This window comes from Phoca vitulina, unplaced genomic scaffold (genome assembly GCF_004348235.1).
Source record: "Phoca vitulina isolate PV1807 unplaced genomic scaffold, GSC_HSeal_1.0 scaffold117, whole genome shotgun sequence".
NCBI lineage: Eukaryota > Metazoa > Chordata > Mammalia > Carnivora > Phocidae > Phoca > Phoca vitulina.
The window spans coordinates 80,538-105,978 of NW_022589820.1; the positions used below are offsets into that span (position 1 = coordinate 80,538).

The following is a 25,441-nucleotide window of genomic DNA, read 5'->3' on the forward strand; positions in this document are numbered from 1 at the left end:
AGTTAAGCAAATGAATGGGTAAGTCACTAAGAGAAAACACTTGTAACACATATCTCTTATCTGGAATATACAAAGAACTCCTACAATTCAATAAAAAATATAAATAATAAAAAAGCAAACAACCTCATAAAAAATGGGCAAAGGATTTGAACAGACATTTCTCAAAAGAAGATATATGAATGGCTAACAAGGACATGAAAAAGTGTTCAGCATATCACTCACAGGAAAAGGCAATTAAAACCACATGCGGTACCATTACACAAAAGAAAGGCTAAACTTTAAAAGTCTGACAACATAAAATGTTGGTGAGATTGTGGAGCAACTGGAACTCTTATACAATATTGATGGGAATGTAAAAGAGCACAACCACTCCACAATTAAGCAAGAAAAAAAAATAAAAGACATCCAAATTGGAAAGGAAAAAGTAAAATTACCTGTTTGCAGAAGACATGATTTTATATGTCACATCTGAAGATTCCACCAAAAAAAAAAAAATTGTTAGAATAAATTCAGCAGAGCCATAGGACATAAAAATCAACAGACAAAAATCAGTTGTATTTCTATACAATGACAATGAACAACTTGAAAAGGAAATTAAGAAAACAATTCTACTTACAAGAGCATCAAAAAGAACAAAATACGTAGGAATAAACTTAACCCAAGGAGATGATATACCAGTATACCAAAAACTACAAAACACTGCTAATATTAAAGAGGACACAAATAATGGAAAGGCATCCGATGTTCATGGAATGGAAGACTTAAGATGTCAATATGAACCAAGCAATCTACAGATTCAATGCACTCCTTATCAAAATGCCAATGACTTTTTTTTTTGCCAAAATAGAAAAATCTATCCTAAAATTAATATGGAATCTCAAATGACCCAGAATAGCCAAAACAATCTTGAGGAAGAAAAACAAAGCTGGAGGCCTCACACTTCCTATTTCAAAACATACTACAACACTGCAGTAATCAAAACAGCGTGCCACTGGCAACAACACAGATATATAGGCCAATGAAACAGAATAGAGAGCCCTGAAATAAACTCTCACGTACATGGTCAAATGATTTTTGACGAGGGTTCTGAGACCATTCAATGAGGACAGGACAATGTTTTCAACAAATAATGCTAGGAAAATAACCACATACAAAAGAATGAAGTTGGACTCTTACCCAACACCATATACAAAAATTAAATCAAAATGGATCAAGGATTTATAAACATAAGACCTAAAACAAAAAACCCTTAGAAGAAAATACAAGACAACAGTGGATTTAGAAGTGATTTCTTGGATATGATAACAAAAGCACAGGGAACAAAAGCAAGAGGAGACAAAAGAACTACATCAAACTTAAAGAAATAAGAAAGTGAAAAGGCAACCTACAGAACGAAAAAAAATTTACAAACATGTATCTGATAAAGGATTAGTATCCAGCATATATAAAGAACTCCTACAATTTAACAACAAAAATACAAATAATCCAATTTAAAAATGGGCAAAGGCGGGGCACCTAGGTGGTGCAGCTGGTTAAGTGTCTGACTCTTGGTTCCCGCTCAGGTCATGCTCTCAGGGTTGTGAGATCAAGTCCCGTGTCGGGACTCCACACTCAGCACAGAGTCTGCTTAAGTTTCTCTCTCCGTCTGCCCCTCCCCCACACCACATATGCATGCATGTACATTCTTTCTCTCAAATAAATAAAAATTAAAAAAAAAAAAATGGGCAAAGGACGTGAGTTAGACATTTCTCCAAAGAAAATATACAAATGGCCAACAAGAATATGACAAGATGTTTAACATCACTAATCATTAGAGAAATGCAAATCATAACAAGATATTACTACATACCCTTTAGGATGGCCACTATAAAAAAAAAATAGAAAATAACAAGTGTTGACAAGAATACAGAGAAATTGGAACCTTTGTGCACTACCGGTAGGATTGTAGAATGGTGCAGTCATCATGGAAAACAGTATAGAGGTTCCACAATAAATTAAAAATAGAATTACCATATGATCCAGCAATCCCAATTCTGGATATGTATACAAAAGAACTGAAAATGGGCTCTTAAAGAGATATTTGCACACCCATGTTAATCACAGCATTATTTACAATAGACAAGAGGCAGAAGCAATCTAAATGACTCACAGATGAATGGATAAAGAAAATGTGGTATAGTCATACAATTGAATATTATTCAAACTTAAGAAGGAAATTCTCTCATGCTACAACATGGATGAACCTTGAAGACATTATGCTAAGTGAAATAAACCAATTACAAAAAGACAAATACTGCATGATTCCACTTATATGAGGCTTCTAAAGTAGTCAAACTCTTAGAAAATGGAATGCCAGGAGCTGGGGGAAGGAGGAAAAAGGAAGTTGTTGTTCAGTAGGTTAGTGAGTTCCAGTTCTGCAAGATGAAAAAGTTCAAGATCTGTTGCCCAACAGGGTGCCTTTCGTTAACAGTACTGTACACTTAAAAACGGTTAAGATGGTATATTTTATATTACGTTCTTTACCACAAATTTAAATTTAAAGAAATATACAACCTAAACCTTGTTTCCCTGGATCCAGTTAACAATCCTCTGAGGTCAGTTTTATTATTATCCCCACTTAGAGAAAACAAGATGAGGTCTCCTCATATCCCTCCTGGGGCTGGTTTCCGATATATAAAATGAGGTGACAATGGGCTGTACCTAATCCTCACAAGCACAGACAAGACACGGAGGGATTTTAAAGCCACAAAGAAAATATTAACACCGAATAAACTTCTGCAAAACAAGAGGCTTATAAGTCTGAGGCACTCTAAAAGGAGATTGACACTAAGGCCCAGTCATCAGAAGATTTGCCCCAGCTTCTCCCTCAGGTTAGCTCAGTAGGGTCAAAGCTCTGACACCTGCATGAACCCCCATAGGAGCTCACAAAAGCACACACCTTTTCATTAGTGGGCCTCTTTAAAGAATACTAAAGATTACAATGGCAGCCTGAAAGTTTCATTCATACACTTACTTCAGAACCAAAATCAAGAGTAGGTTTCAACACATCAAAAACTCTATCCAAAAAGTAGGGTTATCGTTAGGGTTCACTAAGCTACTGCACACCTAGTGCTTAGCAGAGTGCATGATACTCAGAAATGGTGGGGGGTGGGGGAAGGGGGTGACGGAGGTAAGCAGAAGGATGGTGGTGATGATGATGATGACAACAACACTAACAGCAGCCAAGAACCAAGGCCAAAAGTACAGGACCAGGCCAGCAGGGGATGCTTCTGGCATCCGGCAAGCCGAGTATGAGGGTGCCTGAAGGACATTTGTGAGGACACAGCCGTGGGCACATGAGATAGGGGGTTAGCGCCGTGACACCGGTGGCCAAGGCTATGGGAAGAAGACAAGAAAAGTGTGTGGGCAAGAAGTTCAAGTTGAAAAGTCAGGAGCAAAAATACGAGAGGGAGCAGAGGGCCAAAGAGCTAAGGGTAACGAAGTACCTACGGAAGCTGTGCAATATCAGAGCGTGAGCTCTAGCTTGCCCAGGTTACACATATTGGCTCCACCACTTACAAGTTGTGTGACTTTGGGCAAGTCACTTATTCTTCCAATCTGTTTCTTCATCTGTAAAATAAGGTTGATATGAGTACCTGCTTTCTATAAAAAGAGCATCACACCTCACACTGCAATTATAAAGGAGAAACACACAACAGCGATCAGATAGAATTTTATAACATTGTTTTATTGTGTGTCCTAATCATTTTGGGGGTTACTTTCTGGTTTTTGAAAGTATTACCATTTTTACATTTAGTTATATGAAATCTTTTAAATACCTTGTTCTGATCATTAACTTTTATTAATGCTTCTTAAGAGATAATATAGCTACACAGTTCAAAATCCACAAGGAGGTGTCAGGTAAGATTATTAACAAGACTTCCAAGCTTCTTAAAATGTCCGTGTTTTCTTGACTGCAATCAGAGGGTGCTGAGGTCAGCAGGGGAGGCTGCTAAAACACTAACTCCCGGAATTGGTCAGCCAGGTCCAAAGAGCTGTGACAGCATCAGTGTCCACACAAGATACTGGTGGAGCTGGAAGCCATGAGCACTGAGAAGGTGCCTCTTCCTTCGCAGGTGGGCGCCAGATGGTGGTGCAACTATCTCCACTCAGTCCCCCACAGCCATGCAGCTTTTTCATCTTATCTTGGAATCATGGTGCAAGAGGCAGAGCACCCGGCTCAAGATAGCAATCTTCGGTATCCAGTTTCTGCTTCTTCTACTTAAAAGCCAAGTGATGCCACCAGGCAAGGTAATTATCCTCTCTGGGCCTCGGCATCCCAATCCCTAAAACGGACCTACCACCTGCCTCACTGTCTCCCTCCCAAGTAGGACTGTCAGATAAAGCATGTACACAACTATGCCCAAGCTCAACCCCACCTTCAAACAGCTCCCCCACATCACCACACACCCCAGAGACTATCAGAACATGGCACACACCATGGGGTGGATGGTGGAACTGGGAGCTTACTAAGCAAACTTGAGCTCAAATGACCCCAGACATCTAAACCTTCCACTTATTTTCCCAAAGCAGCAGCGGAAACTAGAAAGAGTGACTTGCCAAAATTGCACTGACAAAACTGTCAATGACAAAACTAGGATAACAAGGTCTTGGGACGCTTAGAAGTGAAAAATAACTCATTTTTAAATATTCAATTATTACAAAATAACTTTTCAAATGAACCTCTGACTATGGGATAATTTTAGGTTTACAAAAAAGTTGCCATGTGCCCTCATCCAGTTTGCCCAGTTGTTAATATCTTACACTACACACTACCATGGCACATTTGGCAATAATTAGGAAACTAACATTGGTACCTTTCTATGAACTGAATTCCAGACTACTGGAATTCCACTGGTTGTTCCACTTATGTCCTTTTCCTGTTCCAGGATCCAATCCAGGACCCCACACTGTAGTTAGTATTATAAAGTAATTTCTAATACACTCCATTAGAAGACTTTAAGGTTAACAAAATTAAAAAACTAATTAATAGCACTTATTAGTGTTAAAATCTAAGGAATGTAATTGTTATAAATTTTACTTGGCCTTTCTCTTTACTGATGCTGAGTGGTCATTTATTCAACATACATAATTCTCTTCAAACCAGGGAAACAAAATTGGAAAAAATATCTTAAGCAAATAGCAATTTACACTAATGAGCTGATTTGTTAAAACTATAAATATCTAGTCATAAAAATGATTTTTAATTTACCCAGGAAAATACAACCTATTCAAAAAGGAGATGTTTCTTTACCGATTAGTGTGACGAAGTAGAAGCTTGTTATAATGAGATTCTAATAATTAGTTCTTTCAATAGTCTTTATTTAGTAAAGGTGGTTTCAAATCAACAGTTGGGGTTTTTTCTTTTGTTTTGTTTTTTTATTTCAACTAGGCTCCATGCCCAACATGGGGCTTGAACTCAAGACCCTGAGATGAAGAGTTGCACACTCTACCAACTGAGCCTGCCAGGTGCCCCCAAATCAACAAGGTTTTGTTCCTAAGTGTATAACAAACACAAGGAAGGAGAAAAAAAATTAATCCAAGTAGCTTTTGGACCCAGTACACTGTACATATACTATCAGTCTAAAGACAAAAAGAGCTGCAAAAAGAAAAAAAAATCCAAAATTGTACTTAGTTGGTTTGCTGTTGATAGTGGTAATGGGTGTAGCACTTCTGAAACTATTCTGTGCACACAGTAGGACTAAGCAAATAAGTAAATCTACTGATGTTGGAAGCCAGAGTTCTCATCGCAGAAAAAGGGAGATACAAATATGAAACAGGGAAAGCAGACAAGATCCCATAATGCTGGGTTGGAACAAAAAGAAATAGTATGAACTTGCACAAAAAGGGACGAACACACAGACCCATCCATACACACACATGCACAGAGACAGACAGACATACATGGACACACACCCCAGCTGGATTGAAAGGACTGGTAGCAGCAATATCCCACTAGCAATGAACACAGCTAGCACCAAAATCTTGGCTTCTAAATACTGTCTCCCACTAAAATGAACCAGTGTTCCATGGAAAAATGCCTGGGGCAGGAAAGATACAAGATGAGCCTGGTAATAAGGAATGTTCAAAACGGATGAGGACATGTCAGAAGGATGCAGAAGCCAGCCTAAAGGGGTTTCCCTTTGTAATATATCAATTACAATGTAAGCATCAAAATGAATCATGACAGTAACAGACTATAATAATTGAATAGAAATAATCAGGGGCGCCTGGGTGGCTCAGTTGGTTAAGCGGCTGCTTTCGGCTCAGGTCATGATCCCAAGGTACTGGGATCAAGCCCCGCATCGGGCTCCCTGCTCGGCGGAGAGCCTGCTTCTCCCTCTCCCTCTGTCTGCCGCTCTGCCTACTTGTGCTCTCTATCTCTGTTAAATAAATAAAAATCTAAAAAAAAAAAAAAAACAGAAAGAAGAATCCATGAATCCATACTAACAGTAAAAAATGAAAAGGAAGAGAAGCTCTCTTTTATAGTAGACTACTACTAAAAGAAAAAGTAAGAGAAAAATCACCATTTAGCAATCATCACAGTGGTAACGGATTCAGGCAAGAATCATTAACAGATGCTGAAAATCAATGGGCAAGGCTATCTCCCTACCAAGTACCTGCCAATCACAAAGGGGGAAAGGCACCTTTCCCCAGAGAAATGTAGCCAATGCCACCCTACCACGTGATGAAGGTTAATATCGCTATTCCTAGGACAAACTGATGGGCTGTGCTTCTAGATGCATGCACTGAGGAGGACTCAACGATCTGGGGGATCGCACCCACCAAAAATGCACCAACTGAATCTGATCATAAGGAATCTGATAAACCCAAAATGAGGAATAGTCTATAAAATGGCTGCCTGTACTTTTTCACAAGTTGGTAACACGAAAGACAGACAGGAAGCTGTTCCAGATTTTAAAAGATTAAACAGACACCAAAATTAAATGCAATCCATGACTCCAGGTTGGATCCTGGCTTGGGAAAATATGTTGTAATGGGACAACTGGCAAAATGGGAACATGGCTAACAGTACTGCATCGATGTTAAACTTCCTAAATTTGATAACTATACTGTGCTGATAAGAGAACAGCCTTGTTCTTAGGAAATATACACTGAGGGACTTAGAAATGAAGGGTCATGATGCCTGCAACTTAGTTTCAAGTAGTTCCCCCCACCAATACAAAATATATCTGTACACACATGCCTGCACACACGTGTGCATATACGCACAAATGTGTGGTGAGTCAAATGTTAATTGGTGAATCTAGGTGAACTATATAAAGGTGGAGTTCATAATACTACTCTTGCAACCTTTCTGTATGTATGCATGTTCCCAAAGTAGAAAGGTTTGTTGCTGTTTTTTTAAAGAACAAAGTATCCCTCTGCCTCCCTTCAAAGGAAGATATTTTGAAATCTTAATTCTTTTTGGAATTAAGCTACCTCATACCAATAAAAAATGCTGACCATTGGGTCTTTGGGATTTGGTTTCATTTTTGCCCATATGGGACCTCTCAACTGAATAATTCTGCTCATGTCAATGTTGCCCTAAATGGCCACTCTAATTCTAAATTATCCTTGGTGAAATTATGCCATTTAGATAAATAAGCACACAAATTTGAGTTATAGCATAAATCCATGCGAAAACCAGGAGCCCAACCTGGAGTTGTTGCAGATCTAGCTTTAGACTGAGATAAATACATGAGGGTCTGGGAACAGCCAGTTGGAAGTACTGCCTATGTATTTTAGGAGTTAGGTCCCCCAGCCTATCGGCCATGGCATCTCTAACTGTACAAATCTCACTAAACTGCAGCTTCTGGTTGATGAAAAGTTTAGGTAAGAGGCCTCTCCCAGAAGCAGACCCGAAAGACAAAACAAAATGAGACTGAGTAAAGTTCTCACAGAATCTTGTTTAAAAAAAAAATGAAGTACAGGTATGTGTGCTAGCCTACAAAGATCTCCAGAACACTGTAAACTGAAAAACTCAATAAATTATATAAAAAGTATAACTCCATTTATGTAAAATATTCCATGTATGAAATTTTTGTAAATATTTAAAAAAATCAACATCATTTTTCCAAACTGTCCTGGGCTTTCACTGTGGCTCTTTACATCATTCTGCATGTGCATCCCACCTGCACTGATGGGGTGGAGGGAGAATCTGAAGATGTGGCCAACAAACCACTGAGGGTTGCAGCACAAGCCTGCCTTGGCCCTAAATGAACCTCATCCCTTTCAGGTACTTCCAGTCCTCTCACTCTGCCTTGTAAGACCACAAAGCCAAGGATAAATGAACTGACCCAGAGACCCTAGGAAGCAGCCAGTAGTACTCAAAAGGCCTCTGCATCAGGAGACCTGATGTCAATCTAAGCACTGGGGGGTCTGGAACCTCCCATCTCCCAGCTGACCCTCTGGGATGCCCTCTGCAGTGGCCCCTGCCCCTTGTCCAGTGCCCCAGGGATCCCCAAGCATTCCTCTCCACAGCCATAAACTCCTATGGAAGGTCCCCTAGGAAAGCAGGCTTCCAAGACAGGGAAGAACAGGGTGGACACCTGAAGGCTCTGTTCGTCCAGCATACCCACCAGGGCTCTGCTCTCAGTCCTGTCCTGTCCAACACAGAGTAGTCAACAGCTGAGGGCAGACAGACAGCAAGGTGATCAAACTGATGGCTGGCTTTCAAGGATCTGGAAGCCAGCCTACAGAGACAGACTGGAGGGAGCAGGGGCACAGACTAGGGACAATGACCAGCCCAAGCTGGCTGAAGCAAAGGCCACACAAAGCAGAGAAGGGGGAGAAAGCCAAAAGGCAAGTATGGCAGTTTTTGCACCCACCAGCTCTCGAGCAAGGCTTGTGCTGTTTAATGGCCCAGGGGAGGGCAAGCCATGTCCTCATGCAGGGGGAAGTCCGGTTCCCAAGCCTCGGTGCCCAGCAAGTCCATCAGAGAGGAAGCCCTGCCCACCCACCCCCAAAGGCTTCCTGCCCAACCCCTACCCCCACCCCAGGCTGGGTGGCTGGTGAACAACGAGAATCCACGCTCGTGAGGAAGTTTTCACCCACTCTCACCTCGCAGCCCAGCTCACCCCCACAGAAGCAAGCTCCCCCCAGTGTGAGGCCCAGGCCAGCTGGCTCTGCAGCACCACCCCCCCCCCCCCCCCCCCCCCCCCCCCCCCCCCCCCGACGCCCGGGCCCGCCGGCTCCGCCCCCCCCCCCCCCCCCCGGCCCCCAACACACGGGTCCTCCAAAGGCGTTCTTGCAGGCGGCCACAAGGCCCTCATCCTCGCCACCCCCACCAGGGGCAGCTGCGAGGCCCGCTGGCTAAGGAAGCTGTTGCTCTTTATGTCAAAATATAAATAGCCATTTGTGCATTTGTTCAATAACTGATTTCTGAGTGCCCACTCTGTGCCAAACTAGGCCCAGGGGACACAACATGAACGTGACAAAGAGTAAAACGTGTCAGTATGAACAATCCTAGCCCTGTCCAAAGCACTGTGGCTGTTTTGGGGGCTGTAGGAAACCACATACACCCCCTCTCCGACCATGGGAATGGCTAGACTCATTTAGCGCTCACTGTTGTGTCGGACAGTGCTCAAAGCCACTTCGCTCTGCTGCCTCCCAGGTGGGGGCTCTCTCCCAAGAAACATGCCCTTATGCATGCACACCCATACACCCAGACTTTCAGCGGGGGTTGGGGGGGTGTCCCTACATTTGGAGCTAAGATGAATGGTCTTTTTGTCAGATTTGTTAGAGCTCTATACCCATTGATTTTAATTCTCACAGCATCTCTCTGAAGTATGTTCTATTATGTCTGTGTTACAGACGAGGAAATTGAGGCTCAGTGCAGTCAGAGAGTGGGCAGCACAGTGGGCCCTGACATCCAGGCATGCAGCTCTAGGGTCCATGCTCATGCTCTTAACCCACCACACTGGACTCACTGTGTTCTAAACCACAGCCACTCCTTCTCCAAACAGCTTGTGTGAAGCAACACCAGACCTGGGCTTTCCTCCCTCCCAGGTCGATGCCCGGAAGCCCCAGGACACTCTGGGTCTGTAGCTCACTGCGCTCCAACCATGGCCCACGGGCCATTCACCCTCCCTTGGACTTGCTCTGTCAAGACAACCATGTCCACACGGATGGAACGCACAGCCCAGCTTGGAGCAACAGGACGAGATGTGACTGACTTTCACTAAACACCCCAAGTCAACTGGTAAATCACACCAGAAACAAAAATACAGCTATCACAGAATAACCATATTTTGAGCCCACCCATCATTCTGGCAAAGTGTTGGCCCAAAATTGCGTTCTCGGGATTACTGACCCGCTCTGAAGACAGGAAGAGGAAGGGACCACTCACCAACTCCTCAGCACCCCGAATACAAAAGCACATGGGAGGAGGGAACAATCTGGCAGTGTACCAAAGAAAAGACATTTAATCAGTCCCTTGCTATCTACTAGGTCCTACATGTTGTCACTGATACATTCCACTCAAGAGTCAAGAAACTACCAATGTTTCCCTATGCCAAGTACCAAGGGAGGCAGAGGAACAGAGGTGAGAGAGCACCCAGGCAGGGAGGGCCGAGAAGTAGATCACCTGCCATGACGGCTAAGAGGCAGACAAGCCTCAGCGCTGCCAAACTGCCCAGTGGAGGGAGGGGGTGAGGAAAGTGCTGGTGAGCTAGCCTGGGAAGCAGGACCAAGGAAGGTGGCAGGCAAGAGCAATGTGGGCCAGAGGAACAGGAAAGGCGCAGCCTCACAGCAGCAAAAAGGTGCAGACCTGTCTGGCGAAGTGTGCAACAGCAGCGCGTTTTCCATTCCTAAGACCAGAAGCGCCAACTGAAACAATAGCCTGACTCGCTGCCACCTGGGCCAACCGGAGCTTTAACCACAGTGCTTTCTGTGCCCTCAATACTTTCCCGTGGTCACGGTGCCCGGTACACAGCAGGTTGTGGTGAGGGTTTGTTACAGGGCTGTGGGGAGGCATTACCATTCCTCTCCCAGAGGCGCCAAGTACCAAGAGCTTCCTCCTGCTCTCTGCAGTGGCCAAAGTGTTCGGGGGAAAGGCCCACTTACTCTCAAATGGTTCAGAAGATAAATTATGTGTGTGCATACATACATACGCACGTGCACACATGGTGGATAAGGCAGATGAGCTAAAATGCTAACAACAGGTAAGTCTGGGTAGAGGATATGCGGGTGTTCTTTGCATGAATTTTATTCCTGCAACTTTTCTGTAATTTTGAAGTTATTTCCAAGTTTTCTTTGTATGTTTAAAAAAAAAAACACACAATTCATTAGCTAGCTAGTGAGGCTGGAAAGTGTGTTAATCCTACTTTCCAACTAAAAAGAATGAAATTGTTAAGCTGAAAGCGCAATCAGCCAGCGGAGCAAGTTCTACAGTGTTAGAGGGAGGCGGGCTGTGAAGGAAAGAGCTCAGAACTCAGAAAGCGGCTGGCAAGCCCAGGTGCGGGTGGCAAGCCCAGGTGCAGGTTCAACTTCCCAGCTACTCCCATGAGCTTCAGACACGTCTGCTTGTAAAACAGCCACACTCTTCCTGTTCACGAACTCAAGTGCTGCTCCAGAAGCAAGGTGCAGCAGCCACTAGTTCGTTCACTGAAAATTTACCAGTTCAGCACAGACAGCAGGCCCCTCTGGATCCCTAATGACGAAGGGGAAAGAACCCTTAACTCGGAACCAACTCACCTGGGTTTGAATCCCAGCTATGCTGCTCACCAGCTGTGCGACCTTATGCAAGTCATTTGCCTCTCCCAGCCAGCTTTCCCAACAGTACAAAGAAGACAGCTTCCAGTCCCACCACCTCATCAGGCAGACTCACTGAACACAAGCCTTTTTACACGGCTGGGACAGAGCTCACTTGCAGAAGGCAAATGTTTTCTCAGCTATGTATGGTGGGGGTCACCCTAGACTGAGCTGTGGCTAACACCATGGCATGATTTTCTATCATAACTGAAGCTAGAAAAACACTTTCAGAATCAGCAATTGCTACTGCATTACCTGCACACATGGAGAAAGGGACAATGAGATGATACCACGGTCACTGGCTCCCCAGAAGCCCCTCCATGCTTGTTGCCCCTCAGCAGAGGTCTCCAACCTACCCTTCTCACCACAGCCCCAGGAGGAAGATGTAACACCCACCACCACTGGTCGTTACGGCTAACCACAAAAGGGATTTGAGGGGACGGCTGGTTCTAACCCTCAGATCAGAGTGTTTAGATGAAAAAGGGTCTGCACCCTCACCTGGAGAACCACTGGGTCTATCGTTGGAAGAGATGTGTCCCGGAGTTCCGCAGCTGGGGGTTAAGGATGGCCAAGACAGGACATACACAGCTGGGGCAGACAGAGCCTCAGCCAAGGGCACATGATGGGAACACAGGCCAGACATCTGGGGCTGAAATCTCATCTCAGCCACTTAGTTTCGTGAGTTCTCTGTGGTTGTTTCCCTATCTGTAATATGGGGCTAATAGCAGTCATCTACCTCACAGGGACCACCTGAGAGTTAAGCAACGCACATGTTAGTACATATTAGAACAGCACCTGGCATGTAACACGTCCTCAATCAACCAAGATCAAACATGCATTTAAAAGAAACTTTGCCAAAAGCTCTCTTGTTGCCCCCACTCTGTGAAAGGTCTCACACCCTGGCTGCACCAGAGAAGAGCCAAAGGTGGCTTGGCCCCGATGCTCAAGGACTCCCTCCCTCCTGGGAAGCAGGTTCTGCCTGATGCCCTCCTCACACCCAAGTACAGGTCTAAGCTGGGACTCCCATAGAAAGAATGCAGGTGAATAAAACCAGGGAAGGTCTCCTTCACAAGCACCAGCCAGCAGATCCCTGCCTGGAAGGACACAGAGCACATACAAGCACCCAAGGAGAACATATGACCCCAAGTGAGACCTGCCCTTGCTGCTCAGCCAAAGTCAGGGTACCAGCTGGAGCCCCCCGGGGGCAGAATAACTCAACATACCACCAGGAGTCACTGCAAAGTTCTGATGTGGAAAGTCATGGAATGCAAAGGATAACTTTGCTCCCTCAACCAGAGCCACCTCCCTGCCCCAACTCAGACCTAAATGTGAGGTCTCCTGTGAAGCCCTCCCCTGCTTCACAGGTACAAATGACTGGCCGGCCACCGCTGCTGCCTGCCTCTAAGCCCCCATACTCGATGACCCGATTTACATCCAGCTTCTGCTTCTATACTTAAAGGGCACTCCTAGAGAAAGGGGTTTATTCAGTTCATTTGAGCATCCCTAGTGGTAGGCAGACAGTGAGCACTTGAAAACTCTTTCTGAATTGTTGCTGGCCAGTTGGCAGGATACACAGACAGCAAAGGAAAGGGAGCTGGGGACATTAGTCACCTCTATCATCCAGGCAGGAGATGCTGGACCTGGAACCAGAGGCACCCCAACGAAGACAAGCATGATGTGTGGCCTGGTCCCTCAAGGTCCACCTGAGGGACTGACAAGCAAAACTGGGACCCAAGAGCCAGAACAGAATGTCTCACCTCTCTACAGATACAGACATGTTTTCTAAAGAATTTAATCAAAAGAAGCCACAAATCCATTGGCTCCATGGCTCAAGAGCCCATTCAATACTCCCTCCAAAGGTAGGCCTTTTTCTGGCTTCCATTCCTACTAAGACCACCCCACAAACAGTCACCCTGCTGCCCAGAGAACCATCAGAAGCAGCGAGCAACCAGCTGTACAAAGGGAGTCCAGAGAAGCATCACTGGAGTGACTCCAGGTTGAGCATGGGCCCAGGGCCTTGGCCACCAAGTAAACACCGGGGAGGAGATAGCACTCCACAAGGATGACAAAGGCAGAGAGGTGTCTGGTCTGCGGTGAGAGCCCTGGCTGAGGCATTTGGAGTGGCACACCACTGTGCCCCCCAGCCTGCCTTTACACAGCGAGACCCGACAGAGCTCACAGACAACAGCCCTGGACACTTCTGCCTTCATGGGCCCCTTCCTCCATAAAAAAATAGTATTAAGAATCATACTTTCAACTGCATCGGTATAAAGACAATAAATCTGTATGTGTATATTATAACGTTATATATTATATGTATATAATATATAGTAACATTTTCTTTGACCTAAAAGGTCAGGGTTTTTTCCACAATGGAGAAGGGGGAACACAAGAAACAGGTAGAAATAAAAATTATCCCGGACCTTCCAGCTGCCATGATCCTGATTCCCCACCACAAGCTTACTTATAAAAACACAAGTTCCGAGGGGAGCTCCAAAGCACTTAATTATCACATTCAAGGAACACTCCTAAGGGCCTGGCAATACCCAGGCTCCGACGGCGGAGACCCGGCCACAGCACCAGTCTCTGCCCCAGGAAGCTTGCTTCCTGCGTGCGATGCTTGGCGGACTCCTAGTACCACGGTGGGCCGGTCTCTGCGCTGAGTAGTTCTCAACTGCAACACCTCACTGAGTGACAATAAGCGACACGGCTACCGCTTTCCAGCCGAGGAGCTTCCAGGGCTGAGACGCTGGCACCAAACCACTGCTGAGGGAAAACATGGGAAACCAGGTGCCTCCACGAGCTGCTCTCTCTCGACCCACGCACTCCAGGCTGACCCCAGCCGCTGGGCAAGGTGGGCGCGCCCCAGGGGCGCAGCTCCTTGGCCAAAGAACTCCCAGGCCCCAGGAGTTACGTCGGGCCCCGCACATCACTCTCGCTTCCGTCAATCTCAAAGCACGCAGCGCTCCACAGACACCGATCCAAAGATAACATCCCTCGAGAACAAAGTTCCGTGATGTACGGGGCGCTCTGAGCCCAGGTAAACTCTCGGCACAGTCCCGGGCGTGGGGCACGGTCCCGAGCGGGGGGCGGGGGGGGCGCGGCGGCCCGGGGGCAGGCCTCGCCGGCGCCCTCCCGGGTAGCGGCCCCGCCCGGTGGAGGGACGTCTCGGGCGACCCCGGCCCCGCACACTGCCCGCCCTGCCCCGCCCCGCCCCCGCCCCCACACACCGCCCCCACCGCGCCGCGCCCGCCGCGCCCACCGCGCCGCGCACCTGGCCGCAGCGGCTCGGTGACGGTGAGCACGAGCAGGAAGAGCAGCAAGAAGGCACCGCTGTCTGCCTTGGGCACCATTTATCCTCCGTTCATCGTCCCCGGGGCGGCCGCGTGACCCCGCGGGGAGGCCGGACCGGGCCGGGCTGAGGGTCAGGGGACCGGGCCGGGCTGAGGGTCAGGGGACCGGGCCGGGCTGAGGGTTAGGGGCCGGGCGCGGAAGGGCGGCGGGAGAAGGCTCCGGCTAAGCCGCGGCTAAAGTGGGCCGCGGGCTCGCGCGCACTCTCGGCCTCAGTCTCGGGTTCCGACTCCGGCTCCGCGCAAGATGGCGGCCGTCCTGCTCGGCTCCGCACCGCCCCCCGCCCGCGCCTCCGGCGCCGGCCAATGAGTGCCGAGGCGGGGGGCGGGGCCTGCACGCTCCCAATGCGTGTGGACCCTTGGCCGGGCGGGGGGCGGAGCCTGGCCGGTTGCACCCGAAAGGGGCGAGGCCTGAGGCTGGGACGGCGGGGGGGCGGGGACTGAGAGGCGGGCCCGACGGGCGGGCGGGACTATAAGGAGTTAAGTGTGCCATTGGTTAAGCGGAGAGGTGGGACCTGGGGGTGGAGCCTGGGCTGGAGGGCCTACTGAGGGCCGGGATCCCAGGGCAGGACGCGCAGGGCAGGGGCGGTGGGGGAGGAGTAACCCGGCCAAGATGACGGATACAGAAAGGGGCGGGGCGCAGTGGGACCGAAGAGGGTGGGGAGCGGAGGGGCGGGGAGCAGCCCAGGGGGGCGCAGCGTGAAGGAAGAGGGGAGGGACGGGGAGCCGAGCTGGACCGGGGGCAGGAGGGGTTGAGGCACCTCGCATACCTGCAGGCCCAAATCCGGTCAGCGGCCCAAGAGTGCTCCCTGAAGTGGTCCTCTAAAGGCAGAACCGCTGCGGAGAAGGCATGAGGAAAACGGGAGGAACGCAGACAAGCTTTGAGGAGGTGGGAAGATGGGGTAATGGAGGATCCACCCTGTAAGGAACAGGCAGGTGTGGCTTCACCAGCACACACTCCTGAAAATGTTTCAGGTGAGGAAATAGCCTACAGGAGTGTCATACGAGAGGAGCTGACAGGGAAACCCAGATCTTAGACTGTGGAGCAAAGCTGGCCTCTGAAGGAAGAGCCCTGCCTACACAGTGTGGGAGGGGGGGAAGGAATGTTGGGCACAGCTGCTGCCACAGCAGGCCGCATCTGCAGGGAGGAAAGCCTCAGCTCCACCATGCTCCCCGTGCTGGCCTCACACCTGTCAGGGAACAGAGTGACTGTGGAGGCGAACACAGCAGATGCAGCGTCCCACTAGGAGAGGAGCAAGCCGTCCAATGGAAAGACCACCAGCCACACACACACAAGGCCTGGCACAGGGTGTCAGGGCTGGGGAAGAGGGTGAAGATGGGAGCAGAGAACGGGGGACCCATTTTAGCCTGGCCCACCTCCAGCCCCGCCAACTTACTCCCCAGGAGCAGTCCTCCCAAGTCCCTTCAAGGCATAATCCTCCTGAATGTCCCAGGGATCCAGCCTATGACACTTGGGGTCCCTGAGCGAGCTACCCACTCCCTCTGGGTGGAGATGGCCAAGATAAAAGCCAAGGTGAGGCCAGACCTGTCTGTTCTCCCCCCTCCTGCTCCCTCAGGGCATAGCTTGTAGCAGGTGCTAGACAAAGGGCCTGTCATAGCAGAGGGGCCCCACGGCCAGCAGAGACAGTGGTCCCTGTCCAACACTGCCCTGGCCACTGGCACTGTCCTCATGGAGCATTCCCAGGAGCAGCTGCAGCACTCGGAGCAATCCAGGCCCAACCTTCAGTGTGCCCGAGCCGAGCCAGGGTTACAGGCTGGGCAGACCCCACGGAGGGAACTCAGAGCTAAGAGCAGATATCCCTGCCAGTTGTCCCCCCTGCAGAGCCACTGTCGGAGAAGCAGGCCAGCAAAGGTTCGGATGGGGAGAATAGGACAGGGAGGTGAAAAGTCCAGCCAAACCATGCAGGGAGAAGGCAAAGCCCTGGCTTCCGAAATTGCAGTCACTGCTGGGGCAACAACTCACAGCCCCTCTTGATCCACCTCTACCTTTGGCCCTCCCGCACAGCCTGCAGGCTGCCTGTGTGGACACCACCAAGGACCTCTAGGGCTGAAGGGAGAGAAAAGAGGTCAGGGCTATTTTTCCCCAGCTCCCTCCCTGTGGAGTCACTGCCTCTACACTCTTCCCAGTTTCCAGTGACCAACCTTCCCTTCTTCCAGGGGTCTGTTACTACCCTTGGGGTACCCTACACTCCACTCCCACCTTTGTAAGTAAGATGACTTTATTAAACTCTCCTCAGACTGCCCTAACTTGAGTATGTCTTTTGTTTCCTGCCGGGACTCGGACTAATATGACCATCCACCATGGATTTCCTGGGATGCCATGTTGTAATAATCAACCCCACAAGGAGGCCTGGCTCCTTGTTTGGAAGCACCAGCAGACCGATGTGTTCCCCACAGCCCCCTCCCACCTCGGTCTCAGCCAAGTGCAAGGCCACTCTCCACTGGCCTTTGGTCCACTCCAGCCCCCTCGCTGGCCTTCCAGGGTTCCAAGTCCAAGTGGCTCAGGCCAGAGCCTCATTCCCCCAGGGCACTCCTCCTTTATGACTTCACCCACTGAAGTCACCTGGGGGACAATGCTGAACATTCCACCCCAGAGTCTTGGCCTCTAGGAGGCAGGGACAGCAGGTCCGGCCAGCCCAGAGGACTCTCTGTCCACAGTGTAAATGAGGACGCTGCTGGCCCATGTCCCACAGGAATGTAGAGGGCAGCCTCAGAGGCACTGCGCGCTCCCGGCACCATGGATGACGCTGCTGTCCTCAAGCGGCGAGGCTACATCATGGGGATAAATTTGGGAGAGGGCTCGTACGCAAAAGTCAAATCCGCTTACTCTGAGCGCCTGAAGTTCAACGTGGCGGTTAAGATCATTGACCGCAAGAAAGCCCCCACGGACTTCTTGGAGAAGTTCCTTCCCCGGGAAATTGAGATTCTGGCCATGCTAAACCACCGCTCCATTGTCAAGACCTACGAGATCTTCGAGACATCAGACGGCAAGGTCTACATCGTCATGGAGCTCGGGGTCCAGGGTGACCTCCTTGAGTTCATCAAAACCCGGGGGGCCCTGCATGAGGATGACGCTCGCAAGAAATTCCACCAGCTCTCCTCGGCCATCAAGTACTGCCACGACCTGGACGTCGTCCACCGAGATCTCAAGTGTGAGAACCTCCTCCTCGACAAGGACTTCAACATCAAGCTGTCTGACTTCGGCTTCTCCAAGCGCTGCCTGCGGGACGGCAGTGGCCGCATCATCCTCAGCAAGACCTTCTGCGGGTCGGCGGCATACGCGGCCCCCGAGGTGCTGCAGGGCATCCCCTACCAGCCCAAGGTGTACGACATCTGGAGCCTGGGCGTGATCCTCTACATCATGGTCTGTGGCTCCATGCCCTATGATGATTCCAACATCAAGAAGATGCTGAGCATCCAGAAGGAGCACCGCGTCAACTTCCCCCGCTCCAAGAACCTGACAGGCGAGTGCAAGGACCTCATCTACCGCATGCTACAGCCGGACGTCAACCGGCGGCTGCACATCGACGAGATCCTCAGCCACTGCTGGGTGCAGCCCACGGCACGGGGCCAGTCCTCTGAGGCCATCAACAAGGAGGGGGAGACCTCCTGGGGCCCTGAGCCCTCATGGACCCCTGAGACCCCTGACAAAAAGTCTGCCACCAAGCTGGAGCCCCGGGAGGAGGCACAGCCCGAGACACAGTCCCAGCCAAAACCCGACGAGGAGGAGACGTTGCAAGCGCCGGTGTCAAGGCAGTCGGACACCACGGGTCTTAACGGAGAGATGCCCGGCAGGGAGACAGAGGAAGAGTTCCTCCCACAGCCTGCAGAGACACACACCTAGCGAGCCCCTCCTGGCCCAGGGGGCCAGCAGAGAATGAAGCAGAGCTCATGGCTTTGAGCCTGAGCTCCAAAGAAACCAAGGGACAAGCCAAAGAAGGAAGACGGTCCCAGATGAGCCACTATTTTCGTCAGTTTCTTCTCCCTCCCTTTGAACTTGGTAACCCACATGGCTAAAGAAGCAATAAATCACTATATTAGTGCAGACCCCAAGGTGAATGTCTTTGCCCTAGCTGACTGCAGTCATCCAGGGAAAGGACCTTGCACTCCCTGCCGCCCCCCGCCCCTGGCTCCCCACTCTTGGATCGCACCGCATTTTGCCTCCAGTTTCCGCATTTTGCCTCCAGTTTGGGAAAATACATCCCCGTGTGCCCAGCCCTGACTGTGACCTCAGGCCCCGGACCAGAGCAGAGAGCTGAGCAAGGAAGACGCTGTTTCAAGAGGGAGGCCATGAGTGCGGTGCTGGGAAGGGCAAGGGGGCACAGAGAGGACAAGACCAAGAAGGGCAGGGGCGCACAGGGGCTCCCCTGCAGTTGGGGCTGAGGATCTGGGCCCTCAACGTCCCGGGCGCTACTGCCTCCACAAGGCTGCCAGTGGGGAGGGGGCCTGCAGGGGGCAGGTGGACCAGCCTCTCAGCCCCTCTGGAGCTCCCCACCCTGGGAGGCCACTCATTTCTTTCATTCTGTCCACCAGGGCTCCCTCATGGCCAGCCAACATCCAGTTCTGGGCATGCCCTGAGTCATCCTGCTTGTGGTCATTCCCCCTGCCCATGAGAAGTGGTGGTGGCGGGGAGGGGGGGCCCGCTGGATGGCCCAGCCCCACCCAGCCTACGTGCCCCACAGTCACTGTGTGGTCTCGACCACATCCCTTTCCCCTCTAGTCCCAGTCTGTCCCCAGTGGTGATGCTCCATGCTGGAGTGGATAAGCAGACATTGGCGAGGAGAGAGGACAGGTGTGCTCACTATGCAGGCCTGTGCCCTGCAGCCATCAGTGTCCTTTAGAAGGCACAGCCCTGCATTTAGCATCGCTGGCTGCCCTGCCCTGCGGGGCCCACCCATGTCATTCGCAGGCTGTTCCTTCTCACCTCAGCCACGGCAGCCCCTTTCTCTTCCTGCTCTGCACTCACTCTGGACAACCTCATGTGGATCTGCGGGTTTGACACATCAAGAGGACAAGCGCCTTCAGACTTACCCCCCACCCCATGTCGGTGTCTTAGAAAGACTCCAACTCCAGGCCCTGGGAGAAGCGAGGTCCAGTGAGTGCCCCGGCCCTACTCTCTTTGCACCCCTCCACACATCCACACCACCTCTCCGCTTGGCTCCCACCCTACCCACAGCCATCTTCACACATTCTATGTCTTCCTATCTCCGTGCTCCTGGGAGTCTGTCGTGAACACGCAGCGCAGCTACCATCAAGGCCTCTACCTGTCCCATGATTCCCCCAGTGGCCAGAACCTCCCTCCTGCATACAGTCCAGATCCCGCTGCCCTCGGGAAGGATCCCAGTGCATGGCCTCGGCATCCCAGGTCTGGCCTCCTCCTGGCCTCCCAGCCCCCTCCCTCATCCTCACACCCCCACATACACGTGCCATAATCATGCTCATAGATGCATCCCTGCAGACCTTACCCATGTCTCCAGGATCAGCCGAGGGGCCATGGTCTCCACAAAGCCTTCTGAGCTCGGCAGCCCGTCACTATAAGCTCTGCTGGGGCAGGCCTGTGAGTGCTGAGGTCCAGGTGCAGAATCGGCCCTGGGTAATACTGAAGGGGCCACCCAGTTTTCCCAGAGGCCCCAGGAACCCAGCGTCATGCAGATCATCTGGTGGCTGGAGTGGGGACATCCTGAGGAGAGGCTCGTGAACCTCCTTGCCTTGGTCATCTGTGGCTTGTGGTCATTGGGGACAGCAGGCAACATGCAGCAAGAGGGGCCTGGGAGCAACTCACTATAGCCTAGCCAGAAGGCAAGCCTTGGGCAGGAGGGGCCCCACAAAGGACCATCTTCTGTGTGCTTTACAGGTGGAGAGACAGCTCAGAGAGGGTGGGCAACTGCCTGAGATTACCAACACAGCACAGAGTGGCAGCCCAGGTGACTGAAGCCCACTCCTTCCCAGATGGCCTCACATTCTGGGGCCATTCCCAGGGTCAGCCCTGACTCAGACCCCGTCAGGGACCTTCCCCAAGGCTTTAGGATCAAGACTCTCACCATGGCCTCCACAGTCCCACCCCTGCACACTCCCACCACTCTGTCCTTTCAAGCCATGACGAGCTCTAGCAGGTCCTCGTCCCCCTCCATGTAGTTAACTCCTCAGACCTCAGCCCTCACAGCCCCGCATTCCTGTGTCATGGCGCAGCCGCCACTGGTGTGACACGGGAGCTCCCTGTGTCCTCTGGGCTTCAGGAAGGCATGGGTCCTGTCTAGTTCATCAGTGAACCCCAGCATCTGGAACCAACCCTCAAATGCCTATAGGGTGAGTAGAGAAATGGAGGAAACCGAAACTCAGAAGTGGCTTTGCCAGAGTCCGTGGGTCTCCCACGCACAGGGCTGCAGGCTGGGAGTACCCCCTGGAGGCCACAGGTCCAGTGGAGGCCTCCAGGGGGTCCGCGTCCACGCTGACACTTCCCACCAGGGACACACCAGGAGGGCCTGCCTCGGCGTGCGTATGCTGGGTTAAGCCACCTGCTCGCCGCCCCAGCAGCTCAGCTTGTGCCTCCTCTACCGCGTCCCCGAGAACCAAAGAGGCCACACTGTTCCGGGCAAGGGCAGAGTATGAGGAAGCGGAATCCACAAAAAAGGGGAAAGTGGGTGGGTCAGCAGAGTCAGCCAAAAAGGCAGACATGCAGGGGGCGCCCCAGATAGAACATTCGGGAGTGCAGGAGAAGGGCAGAGGAGACTGTCATGCTCCTGGGTCCTGGCCTGCAAATCCTCAGAGCCAGTCCCTTCTGGGAGGCAAAGGAGTGAAGTTCTGGTCATTTCTTCCAGAGACGTCCCAGGAGAGAGCGGGCATCAAGCCAAAGCTACTGCAACGGAAGCTCTGAAGAGCCAGGAGCGGGCCTCAGGGAGGCCGTGGCTGCTGAAGGGCAGTCTACTCCTACTTGGCATCTGAACTCTAGCCGCCCCACCCTGGAGATCTTCCCCATGAACCTCCAGATGCAGGGAGCTCCCCATGTGCCCCAGCTGGGTCCACACATCTGCCTGGCATGTCCTACCCCTCACCAACCCGGCAGGGCCCTACGGATCCTCTGCACTCTGGCTCCTCCATCACCAACCCTCCCGACTACCCACACAGAGGCAGGCCTCCTCCTCCCCCTCTCCCCTGAACACTGAGCACATGGCACGCCCACGTGTGGGCACAGAATGCCTGTGATGGAGAACAAATGAGCAGCACGGCTTCCAAAGTACCCAAGGAGACACACATAAGATGCCACAGTTCCCAAAGCAAAAACAAAAGGGTTTTCACGTTGCTTTCAGTGCAAGACAGCTTGAGAGATGCAAATGCCAGGGGTCCACCAGGCCACAACATGCCTGCTCCTCACAAAGGTCCAGAGTGACATAATTCAGGACCCCCCCAATCCCCGAGCCTGCTCTTACCAGGACCCCCAGCACCAAAGCTTTGGCCAAGGCCATGCCCACTCAGAGGTCAGTGCACCAGACCCTCTGTCTCCCTTTGCCACCCAGTCCCTGCAGGCCCACCCTGGGCCAGCCTCCTTTCATCTGGTCAAGGGTACTGGCCTCCACTCATCCCGAAGCCCATTCTCTAGGCACTCTGTCAGGGACCATCTTAAAATGTGACTTGGGGGGGCACCTGGGTGGCTCAGTCGTTAAGCGTCTGCCTTTGGCTCAGGTCATGATCCCAGGGTCCTGGGATCGAGCCCCGCATTGGGCTCCCTGCTCCATAGAAAGTCTGCTTCTCCCTCTCCTACTCCCCCTGCTTGTGTTTCCTCTCTCGCTGTTGTCTCTGTCAAATAAATAAATAAAATCTTTAAAAAAAAAAAATGTGACTTGGGTCATGACTCTTCTGGCCCCAGGCCTTGAAATGGCTGCCCGCCACCTCCCTTCTCCTCCACCCTCCCTCCAGACTGTAAGACTCAGCGATTCTCAGGACAAGCCGTCACCTCTCCCAGGCTCTTCCCTGCCTGGATGCCTCACCACCTCCTCTACCTGACTGAGGCCTGGCCCATCCTCCAGGCAGGCCCCAGCCCTTGGAACACGCATCTGCCAGTCTGGGGCCCAGGGTCCTACCGGCCTTCCCATCCCACATACACCCTGCCTGCCACAGTGGCACTCAGCCTTCTACCCTGAACAGGAGCTGCTCTTCATTCACAAGGCTGGCCAGACCAGCGCCCTTCCTCCCAGGCACCACCCATTCCAAGGACACAAGTCCTAGAGAGGGTTTTCTTCACACCCCAAAGAAGCTGCGGGAAATCGGCCCTAGTGGGGCATGGACCAATGCAGGGTCCACACAGCCAGGAGAAGGAAATGGGCATGGGGCCGGCACTCTGGCTTGACCAGGGTGGCCCTCCCTTGGGCCTGACTCATGACAAGGAAGCCACAGAGAGGAGGAGGAGCAGGGAGGGTTACTGCGGTCCTGGGTGCCGGCTTCCTTCCAGTGGGCGGGGGGGAGTGGGCCCTCCTGCCAGGCCAGCCTGGCTTCCAGGGTTCCAGAGGCCCCATTTCCCCCAGCTCAGTCCCTACTCCCGGCAGGCTGGCTTTATGACTTCACATGCTGAAGTCACGCGGGGACAATGCTGAGCGTTCCACCCCTCCAAGTCCAGGCCCAGCCCAGCCAGACGGCTCCCCACAGTGTAAATGAGGACAATGCCTGCTGGCCCACGTGGGGAGGGGATGTAGAGCGCAGCGGCGCTAGCTGCTCCTGGCACCATGGACGATGCCGCGGTCCTAAGGAAGAAGGGTTACATCGTGGGCATCAATCTTGGAAAGGGCTCGTACGCAAAAGTCAAATCTGCCTACTCTGAGCGCCTCAAGTTCAACGTGGCGGTCAAGATCATCGACCGCAAAAAGACACCCACCGACTTCGTGGAGAGATTCCTTCCTCGGGAGATGGACATCCTGGCAACCGTCAACCACCGCTCCATCATCAAGACCTACGAGATCTTTGAGACCTCTGATGGGCGCATCTACATCGTCATGGAGCTCGGGGTCCAGGGCGACCTCCTTGAGTTCATCAAGTGTCGGGGGGCGTTGCATGAGGATGTGGCTCGTAAGATGTTCCGCCAGCTCTCCTCCGCCGTCAAGTACTGCCACGACCTGGACGTCGTCCACCGAGATCTCAAGTGCGAGAACCTTCTCCTCGACAAGGACTTCAACATCAAGCTGTCTGACTTCGGCTTCTCCAAGCGCTGCCTGCGGGACGGCAGTGGCCGCATCATCCTCAGCAAGACCTTCTGCGGGTCGGCGGCGTACGCGGCCCCCGAGGTGCTGCAGGGCATCCCCTACCAGCCCAAGGTGTACGACATCTGGAGCCTGGGCGTGATCCTCTACATCATGGTCTGTGGCTCCATGCCCTACGACGACTCCGACATCAAGAAGATGCTGCGCATCCAGAAGGAGCACCGCGTGGACTTCCCCCGCTCCAAGAACCTGACGGGCGAGTGCAAGGACCTCATCTACCGAATCCTGCAGCCGGACGTCAACCGGCGGCTACACATCGATGAGATCCTTAGCCACTCGTGGCTGCAGCCCCCCAAGCCCAAAGCCATGTCTTCTGCCTCCTTCAAGAGGGAGGGTGAGGGCAAGTACCGGACCGAGTGCAAACCGGACACCCGGCCAGGCTCGCGGCCCGAGCACCGGCCCGAGCACCGGCCGGACCACAAGCTGGGGGCCAAAACCCAGCACCGGCTGCTGGTGGTGCCCGAGAACGAGGACAGGATGGAGGACAGGCTGGCCGAGACCTCCAAGGCAAAAGATCATCATGTCACTGGAACCGAGGTGGGGAAAGCGAGCACCTAGCAGTGCTGAGGGCCTGGGGGGCGTGGTGCATGGTGTGCACCCACATAAACTAAATAGGCAGTAGGAGCTGAAGAAGGCACAGGTGCAAGGAACAAGTAAAATCTGTCAATTAAACCACTATTTTGATTACGTTCTATTAGCTTTCTTTCACTCAGCAAAGACATTAATTACTGACCACCAAATAAACCACAAAGTGTATACAAGCATCAAGAGTGCCCCGTGAGGAGTCTTTTTCTCTAGGACTCAGCCAACCACCCTCCCTGCGGTGCGGGGGTCTCCAGCATAGGGGTGCAGGGACTGGTGCTCGGGCACAGGCAGGCTCATGGCGAGGCCCTGTGGGCAAGAAGACCTCAGCCGCAGCCCACAGCCAGGCCCCCACAGTCTCCCTCTGACCCACCCCGGGCCCAGAGCCTCCAGGGCTGGCCAGCTGCACGTGTCTCTCCAGCTCAGGCACAGCACAGCCCACCCCGA

The 25,441-nt window shown here is 51.7% G+C and overlaps 3 protein-coding genes across 4 annotated transcripts in view; 2 read left to right on the forward strand and 1 right to left on the reverse strand.

Annotated features, from left to right (window-relative positions):
• DGCR2 (DiGeorge syndrome critical region gene 2) overlaps positions 1–15,410 on the reverse strand; it is an 83,043-nt gene extending 67,633 nt beyond the window's left edge. For both annotated transcript variants that reach the window (XM_032398535.1, XM_032398534.1), the window contains exon 1: positions 15,068–15,410. In XM_032398535.1, coding sequence (XP_032254426.1) covers positions 15,068–15,146 — 79 coding nt within the window. In that variant the 5' untranslated portion in view covers positions 15,147–15,410. The remainder of the gene's footprint in view (positions 1–15,067) is intronic.
• Positions 15,411–16,772: 1,362 nt separating this feature from the next.
• TSSK1B (testis specific serine kinase 1B) lies at positions 16,773–19,218 on the forward strand. Its single transcript, XM_032398578.1, has one exon. It carries the CDS (start codon positions 17,902–17,904, stop codon positions 19,006–19,008), a length of 1,107 nt encoding a protein of 368 aa, XP_032254469.1. The 5' UTR covers positions 16,773–17,901; the 3' UTR covers positions 19,009–19,218.
• Positions 19,219–23,077: 3,859 nt separating this feature from the next.
• TSSK2 (testis specific serine kinase 2) lies at positions 23,078–25,425 on the forward strand. Its single transcript, XM_032398575.1, has one exon. It carries the CDS (start codon positions 23,882–23,884, stop codon positions 24,968–24,970), a length of 1,089 nt encoding a protein of 362 aa, XP_032254466.1. The 5' UTR covers positions 23,078–23,881; the 3' UTR covers positions 24,971–25,425.
• The last annotated feature ends 16 nt before the right edge of the window (positions 25,426–25,441 follow it).

Excerpts from the sequence above, each read along its gene's own strand:
- TSSK2 (XM_032398575.1), top strand. The coding sequence starts at position 23,882 with ATGGACGATGCCGCGGTCCTAAGGAAGAAGGGTTACATCGTGGGCATC.
- TSSK1B (XM_032398578.1), top strand. The coding sequence starts at position 17,902 with ATGGATGACGCTGCTGTCCTCAAGCGGCGAGGCTACATCATGGGGATA.